Raw genomic sequence first — 8845 nt, 5'->3', positions numbered from 1 at the left:
TCTAAACACTCTTCATGCATCTCTAGCACTTGTAATCAATCATATTTATTGTATTCTAACATATTCTAACCCCAAACAACACTAGATAAGTCATTTAGTGGTTCAACTCAATGTTTCCGAGTTCTTAGCCCATTTGGGACCCAATTTCAACAAGTCTTTCTTTACACTTATAAACACTCTTCAACAATCTCGAGCACTTAAATCAAAATTATTGTATTCTAACATTTTATAACCCCAAACAACAGTAGACAAACCATTTAGTGGTTCAACGCAATGTTTCCGAGTTCTTAACCCATTTGGGACCCAATTTCAACAAGTATTTCTTCACACTTCTAAACATTTTTCATGCATATCTAAAACTTGTAATCAATCCAATTTATTGTATTCTAACGCCAAACAACACTAGACAACCCATTTACTGCTCCAAAGACATGTTTATGGATTCTTAGCCCATTTGGGACAAAATTTCATTAAGTCTTTCTACACACTTCCAAACACTCTTCATGCATCACTAGCTCTTGTAATCAATCAAATTTACTGTATTCTAATATATTTTAACCCCAAACAAAACTAGACAAGCCATTTAATGCTTCAAAGCAATGGTTTTGGGTTCTTAGCCCATTTTGGACCAAATTTCAGCAAATATTTCTACACACTTCTAAACACTCTTCATGCATATCTAGCACTTGTAATCAGTCATATTCATTGTATTCTAACATATTCTAACCCCAAACAACACTATATAAGTCATTTAGTGGTTCAACGTAATGTTTGCGAGTTCTTAGCCCATTTGGGACCAAATTTCAACAAGTCTTTCTCCACTCTTCATGCATCTCTAGCACTTGTAATCAATCAAATTTATTGTATTCTAATATATTCTAACCCCAAACAACACTAGATAAGTCATTTAGTGGTTCAACTCAATGTTTCCGAGTTCTTAGCCCATTTGGGACCCAATTTCAACAAGTTTTTCTCTACACTTCTAAACACTCTTCATGCATCTCTAGCACTTGTATCATCAATTCATTGTATTCTAACATATTCTAACCTGAAACAGGTATTTTTGTACCCTTGGAGTTCAATTCCCCTTAGCGATGTAGCATAAGAGGTATCGATCCAGATGGATGAATTGCAAATAATCAAGATATAACATATCTAATCAAGTCAAGCCAAGTAGTTCATGGGTTGGTTTAATAAACTCTAAAGCATAAAAGTAAACTAAAGAAGCAGAATTGAAAGCAGTAAATAAAACAAATAATCAATCAGATAAACAAAGGGTCTTAAGGATGGGCTAATCGGGTGATGAATCCTCTTAGTATCTTTGGGATGCTTAACATGCTCAGATAGATCTAATCCTAGACAATGAACCACTTAACCTAATCAGTGCAATCTCTTGGCAAAGATTATCAGATCTATAGCACTTCCTAATCTCAAATTTCATTGATGAAACATACTATAAATAGGCATAAAGAATAAGCTCATTAATGTCAATCTACTCCTTAACAACCAATCTCTTGGGTAAGTAAATAGATCTCTGGCATTAGTTGATCAAACATTCCATTTGAACACTTTTTGAGTGTTGGAATGTCTAAGATCTAATCATGCATGGTTAATGCTAAGATAGCATTAAGATCTCCTAATCCAGAAGGTATCTACCTAAATCTATACTTAATCAACCCTAGAAACTAAGATTCCTCATCACTTAACAAAAACCTAAATAAAATATAACTTGATCCCTTGGGCAATCCAAATGAGACCTATTTATAACAATGTTTGGGAAAACCTTAAAACATAAAACGACAACGTAGAAGCTGTTTAAAAGTTGATGTGAATAAGTTGCTTCTCACTCGATCGCCCCCCCCCCCTCCTCGACCATGTGCATGTCGAGTAACGCTTGTTCCTCTGCTTCGCTCTGCATGTCTCCTAAGTACCTGAAACACTCCAAATATGCAGAATGTATGCAAGACATGCATGATATGCGTAAAACCTACCTAAGTATGTAAAACATGCAGAAAGGGGTCAATATGATGCGAATCAACAAGTGAATGATGCTGAAAGGATGATGAATACACGCTCAAAAAGTGATGAAGTACAGACTTATCAAAGAGTCATCATTTTCATGTTTTTATACAGATTTATATTTGCAGAACACCAAGATCTGAACGTTCACTTTGCATTATCAAGTACTACTAATTATAATTTTGATATATACAAGACGTAAAATAAATATGTTTATATATATGAGATGTGGGAATTTGAATATATTGATGTTGCAGGGATTGGAGCATTTTCAGGGATTTATGTTCAAGAATTTTTCAAAATATTTGTGTTCAAATTTTAAAACATAATAGTGTTTTGATCCTATACAATTTAGAAAAGATCTTCCCACCTTCATTTTTCCATGTCATGGAGCACTTACCTACGAAGCTAAATTAGGAGGCCCCACTCAATCTAGGTGGATTTATCCTTTTAAAAGGTTTTTTAAAAATTTGAAAGCAAAAGCAAAGAATAAAAATATGCGGTAAGATCGACTGTTGAGTCAAATATCAATGATGAGATTGCTTATTTCTTCGAGCATTACTTTGCAGATCATATTCAAAAAAAAAAAATCAAGGTAATTAAATATATGCACATATAGGAATTGCATGTATCCATGTAGTCTATTCTTTTATTTTGATCAAGTTAACAAGATTTGATGAAAGTGAAGTCCTTGTTTATCATTTCCTTGGAGTACCTAATATATTTACTCACGTTAGTCAAGTGGAGAAATGCATGATGCATGCGTATGTCGTGCGTTTATTTTCAACCAATTAAGAGGAATATAAAGCTACCACCTCTACAACGATTTCTTATATATATAATATATTAAAAAAAACTTATTATTCTCTTTATCCTTAGGTGATCTTATTTTTAATTTATTATACTATAATATATAATATAAATATATGATTAAAATTCAACAATATTTTTACATATGTTGTAGTTTGAATTTTCAAAACGGACATATATTACTCAATTAACAAGAAAAAGTGTAAGTACGGCGTCCCACATCGGCAAAAATATTTTTTGACAATATTTCATATCATTATATATAAGACCAACATGCTTCAAACTACGAATGAGCAATAAGCTTTATTTATCAGACATCTGAATTTAAAAGTTTTATTTGATATAATCCGGTTTTATGTTTGAACAAATTAAAACTTTTAAAAAGCTTCAAAATATTACAATATGTAAATAATTTTATTTTTTAAATATTTATTAAAGTTTCAAAATATTATAATTTTTAATCTTTTTAAAATTTTAAAATAGTATAAATATTTAAAATTTTAAAAGGTTCATATATTAAAAATATTAAAACTTTGAGATGGTTCAAATATTATACATATATAAAATAGTTAATAATTTTGCAACAAATCAAAACATATATTAAATCATTGATAATTTTTCAACAGGTCAGAACATGATACACGTCACTTAAGTTTTGCAATCAAATACTTGGTAATACCAAATCTTACATAAATATAATTTTATGGAGATTTATGAGAATTTGTTAGGAATACCCCTTTTGAGATACACATTTTTAAATATACCCCCTTTTCTGCTATTTTTAATTATACCCTTCGTTATTTTTTTAAGACAAATTTACCCTCACTTATATTACCTCTTTCCTCTCTCTAAGTCTCTAAAGCAACGACATCTTCTTTGCCGTCGTCGAGCTTCGCCGTTGTCGAAATTCCCTGTGAGATCTCGTTGTGAATTCGCTCATGCTCGTCGTTGTGAATTCAGCCGACGTTCGTCGTCTCTGGTTCACGGGAGCCTTCCTTTTGTTGCCAACAAACAAAGTTGTCGTCATATTTGTCCACTTCTCCCCTCAGCTTATCAGACCTAAGCTTGGGGTTTGTAAATTACTTCCTCGGTGAGCTTTGATCGTTTCTTCATCTTTGCTTTGTGATGTTTGTCTTGAGTTTGATATGAACGCATTTGAGCCTTTGAGGTACAAGTTTCTGTTGATATCTAGGAAAATAGAAGGATTTAACGAGCGCACATAAGGTGTTTGGTAAATTGCCAAAAAGAAAAGCTTATTGTTTTATGCAAATTGTAACCCTTCTTAGCAGGAACGAAGAAGAGAAACTTTGTAACCCTTCTTAGCTTCAATCAAAAAGTCTCCTTTTATAAAAGATGTCAGAAAACACCAAAGTCGAAGCAAAGAGAATTTTCATAGGAGCAGGATGCAACAGAGTCGTCAATAACGTCTCTTTGTTAACGATGTACTGATGTGATAGGTCGTTGTTGTTCTTCTTGTCTTTGTTCATTGATGTTACTAGCTGCGATCTCGCCGAAGCTTTGATTATGTTAGTGTTCATCGTAGTTGTGATCTCGTTATTCCATATGACTACCAGTTTTCAGGTTTTATCATGTAGGTTTGCATATAAGATTAACTGATTTTGATTCCTCAATGCATATAGTTGTTAAATAGTTATTCATAATCAGTTATAATAGCTCTGTTCTCTTATCCTAACATGTTCACTGGCTTCCACTTTCAATACACTTCAGAGCTGTAGTTACATGTGTTCTCATCTTCACTCCCAACTTCCACGTCTTCGTGACTCTCCACACGTCTTAAGAGACTTGGAATTAAACTGAATTGAATTTTTTGTTTTGTGTTGATATTGATAGGGTGGAATTGACGAAGTTGAGGATCCAAGAGCTGCAGTCATGGGAGAGCTTGAAGAAGTACTGGAGCTTAGATTATAATACTCAGCATCCATATTTGTTAAACTTTTTAGATACTTTGTAAAAAATAATTAAAACCTTATAAAAAGCCTTATAAAATCCTTATAAAAAACCTTGTAAAACCTTATAAAAGCATTCTACAACAAACTTTATAAAATTCTTGTAAATACTTTAAAAAAACTTTTAAAAACCTTATAAAGGCCTTGTAAAACCTTTAAAAAATTTAACAAAACTTTATAAAAATCTTGTAAAACCTATTAAATACTTTGTACATCATTTAAATACTTTTTAAAAGCCTTATAAAATCATTATAAAAGCCTTGTAAGACCTTATAAAACCTTGTAAAACTTTTTAGATACTTTGAAAAAAAAAATTAAAACCTTATAAAAAGCCTTATAAAATCTTTATAAAAAACCTTGTAAAACCTTATAAAAGCATTCTACAACAATCCTTATAAAATTCTTCTAAATACTTTTTAAAAACCTTATAAAAGCCTTGTGAAACCTTTAAAAATTTAACAAACTCTTATAAAAATCTTGAAAAACCTATTAAATACTTTGTAAAACATTTTAAATACTTTTTAAAAGCCTTATAAAATCCTTATAAAAGCCTTATAAAACCTTATAAAAGCCTTACAAAACTTTTTAAATAGTTTTGAAAACCTTAATATACATTTAAACACCTTAAAAACCTTGTAAAACATTTTAAAATACTTTGTAATACATTTTAAATACTTTTTAAAAGCTTTTTAAAACCTTATAAAAGCCTATACAACCTTATAAAAGCCTTCATAAATCTTTTTAAATAGAGAATTACTTTGTAATATCCTTAAAAGATTCTAAAGCATTTTAGGAACCTTATAAATATTGTTTTTAAAAATCATACTAGTTTATGGGTATTGTTGTTTTAAGTACTTGTTAAAGCCACGTAATGTTTTTTTTGTAAAATCTTTTAAATACTTCACAAAACCTTATAAAATCCTTGTAAAAGCTTGTAGAAACTTTTAAATACTTTGTAAAAGTTTTTAAATAATTTTTAGAACCTTATAACAACCATATAAAACCTTATAATTTTTTTTTTAAACCATTATAAGTGCCTTGTAAAACCTTTTAAATAGTTTCGAAAACCTTAATATACATTTAAACGCCTTATAAAACCTTGTAAAATCTTGTAAATAATTTGTAAAACATTTCTTAAAACCCCTTTTAAAAACCATATAAAAGCCTTATAAACTCTTTATAAAAGCTTTGTAAAACCTAATAAAAGCCTTGTTAAAGTCTTTAAGTAGTTTTGAAAACCTTAATATTCATTCAAACACCTTAAAAACCTTGTAAAACCTTTTAAATGCTTTGTAAACCTTTTAAATCTTTATAAAAGCCTTGTAAAACCTTATAAAAGCCTTGTACAACTTTTTTAATAGTTTTGGAAACCTTAATACACATTTAAACACCTTATAAAACCTTGTAAAACATTTCTTAAAAACCCTTTTAAAAACCTTATAAAAGCCATATAAAATCTTTATAAAAACCTTGTTAAACCTTTTAAATAGTTTATAAAACCTTAACATACATTTAAACACTTTATTAGATTTAGATGATTTTAAAAGGTTTATAAAGAACACCTACTTTAGAGAACAAAGTTATTACATGTGCATGTGATAGATGATCTTTTTGGCTACTAAAGCATTACCAAACGAATGTTGCTGTGAATTGTGGGTAGAACCACCATGATCGAATATCATTTATGAATATCTTAACGACATACATATCCATATACATAGAGCAAGCTAAGCAAAAAAAGGAAGATAAGTACATCATGAAAAAGCCAAGAACATGGATGACAACAAACACCACTATAACTCCTTTAATATCCATCTCCACATCCTTAAACACAGTTTCTCATTTCTCTTCTCCTTTCTTCGCCGTTTTGTTTCGAAGCTTCACCGTCGTTGACTCTCGCCGTCGTCTCTTCTCGGCATCGGCGTCGTCTCTTCTCGGCGTCGCCGTCGTCTCTTCTCTCCATCGCCGTCGTCTCTTCTCGGCATCGCCTTCGTCTCTTCTCTCTATCGCCTTCGTCTCTTAATTACATATTTCCTGGTTCGTTTCCCAGATCTCATCACTTTTTGATTAGATCGACCTCATCACTTCTTGATTAGGTCGATTTCATCACTTTTTCAACCAATTTGTTCTTCTTCCATGTACTTGTTATCTGTTGTTGAATTTTGAAAGATTTTTTTCATTGTTGTTTCTATTCCTATACCTTTTAAAATCCATTTAAAATCCTTATAATTCATTTACTGACCACGTTTTCATTGTGATATTTCTTTGTTTTCGCAGGACTTATTTAGAGATGCTTGAACTGTATTCAGTTTGTGGATTATGGAAGTTGAAGCATAATATTAAATGGGAATTTGAAATTGATGATGAGAGCGGAGTTTCTCTGATTAGCATTGATGAGGGAACTAGTTTTAGTGATTTGGTCAAAATTCTTTATGAAGATTTTGCAATTGATAATCAGAAACACTCTCTAAAGCTTAGTTTCCAGTTGCCTTCTATGACTGCAACACTAGGTAGTCATCCAATTTTTATTAGAAATGATAGGCAACTGGCAACTTTTATGAGAATTTCTGCACAAACACAAAGTATTCATTTATGTGTTACTGTAGAGGATAATTGTGTCATAGTTGAGCAGGTATATTTTATTGATATCTTTCTTAATTTTGCTTATAAATCATTACAATCTTTAGTGACTGTAGTGAACTCTTTCTATCTGTTACAAGTCATTATAATCGTAGTGACTGTTTACTTTTCAGGATCAAACTAGCTCATATCAGTTTGTTGCAAGCGATGTAACTTCTGCTTCTCATTCTCAGGTAAACCTCTTTTAAAATTACTGTTTAAAATTTTTGAAAACCTTATAAAATCATTTAAAACCCTTTTAAAACATTATAAACAAGACAAGTTGTTTGAAAACTCATCTACTATTAGGATACTGAATTTGTACTTTCAGGTTCCGACAATGCTTAATCCTCCTGCTGCTACTTCTGGTCTTTTTACTTCCACTGAGGTACCTAGAACGTCTACTATCATTAATCAGCAGCCAGTTATATGTAACCAAACAACTTCTTTTGGGGCTACTGATGTTTCTTGTCCAAATCGTACTCACGTAATCTACTACTTTATAAAAACCCTTTAAAAAAAATATTTTTTCAAATCATTATTAACTTATTACGTCTTTATTTTTCAGGATCAAACTAGCTCATATCAGTTTGTTGCAAGCGATGTATCTTCTGCTTCTCATTCTCAGGTAAACCTCTTTTAAAATAACTGTTTAAAACTTTTGAAAATCTTATAAAAATCATTTAAAACCCTTTTAAAACATTATAAACAAGACAAGTTGTTTGAAAACAACATGGTTCTTATAAAGTCCTTATAAAACCCTTTTAAAAAAATTCTATTAAAAATCGTATAAAAGGCTTTTAAAAGCTTTTGTAATTTTAATGCCTAGATTTATTAGGATACTGAATTTGTAGTTTCAGGTTCCGACAATGCCTAATCCTTTTGCTGCTACTGCTGGTCTTTTTACTTCTGCTTAGGAACCAAGAACGTCTACTATTATTAATCAGCAGCCGGTGATACGTAACCAAACAACTTCTTTTTGGGCTACTGATGTTTCTTGTCTAAATCGTACTCATGTAATCTACTACTTTAGATAAGGTAACCTTATAATGTTTATAAGTTAGTTTGAAAACAACTTGGTTCTTGTAAAGTCCTTATAACAATCTTTTAAAATCCTTATAAACAGCTTTTAAAACCATTTTAAAAATCAATTAAAAATCGTATAAAAGGCTTTTAAAAGCTTTTGTAATTTTAATGCATAGATGTATTAGGATATTGAATTTGTACTTTCAGGTTCCGACAATGCCCAATCCTCCTGCTCTACTTGATGTTGGTTCTTTGTTTTGCGGAAAGTTATTCAAAAGCAAAAAAGAAATGACTACTCAGCTGCGGATGTATGCGCTGAAAAACAGTTTTGAGTTTCAGACTAATAAGTCGGAAAACAAGAGATATGTTCTTAATTGCATTGATGAAAATTGCAATTGGAAGTT

At 30.8% G+C, this 8845-nt stretch overlaps 1 protein-coding gene and 1 long non-coding RNA gene across 4 annotated transcripts; both read left to right on the top strand.

Moving 5' to 3' along the window:
* Nucleotides 1–3712: 3712 nt before the first annotated feature.
* LOC111828742 lies at nucleotides 3713–4849 on the top strand. Of its 2 annotated transcripts, none has more exons than XR_002832514.1 (2): nucleotides 3713–3919; nucleotides 4681–4849. It is a non-coding gene; the product is annotated as an uncharacterized LOC111828742 (long non-coding RNA). The 2 variants fall into 2 exon arrangements; XR_002832513.1 differs by having other exon boundaries at nucleotides 4119–4849.
* A 1889-nt stretch (nucleotides 4850–6738) lies between these two features.
* Nucleotides 6739–8351, top strand: LOC17874432. Of its 2 annotated transcripts, none has more exons than XM_023777520.1 (6): nucleotides 6739–6833; nucleotides 7074–7428; nucleotides 7550–7609; nucleotides 7747–7803; nucleotides 7984–8043; nucleotides 8276–8351. In XM_023777520.1, exons 2-6 carry the CDS (start codon nucleotides 7087–7089, stop codon nucleotides 8330–8332), a joined length of 576 nt encoding a protein of 191 aa, XP_023633288.1. In that variant the 5' UTR covers nucleotides 6739–6833; nucleotides 7074–7086; the 3' UTR covers nucleotides 8333–8351. The 2 variants fall into 2 exon arrangements, with proteins under 2 accessions (XP_023633288.1, XP_023633243.1); XM_023777475.1 differs by having other exon boundaries at nucleotides 7747–7902.
* The last annotated feature ends 494 nt before the right edge of the window (nucleotides 8352–8845 follow it).

The sequence above is a fragment of the Capsella rubella genome, unplaced genomic scaffold (assembly GCF_000375325.1).
Source record: "Capsella rubella cultivar Monte Gargano unplaced genomic scaffold, Caprub1_0 scaffold_28, whole genome shotgun sequence".
NCBI classification, from domain to species: domain Eukaryota; kingdom Viridiplantae; phylum Streptophyta; class Magnoliopsida; order Brassicales; family Brassicaceae; genus Capsella; species Capsella rubella.
The sequence above is the reverse complement of the archived record's forward strand: the minus strand, read 5'-3'. Positions and strand labels throughout refer to the sequence as shown.

Excerpts from the sequence above, each read along its gene's own strand:
- LOC17874432 (XM_023777475.1), top strand. The coding sequence starts at position 7,087 with ATGCTTGAACTGTATTCAGTTTGTGGATTATGGAAGTTGAAGCATAAT. Across the intron at positions 7,429-7,549 it reads ATTGTGTCATAGTTGAGCAG|GATCAAACTAGCTCATATCA; the intron begins GTATATTTTATT and ends TTTACTTTTCAG. Across the intron at positions 7,610-7,746 it reads CTTCTGCTTCTCATTCTCAG|GTTCCGACAATGCTTAATCC; the intron begins GTAAACCTCTTT and ends TTGTACTTTCAG.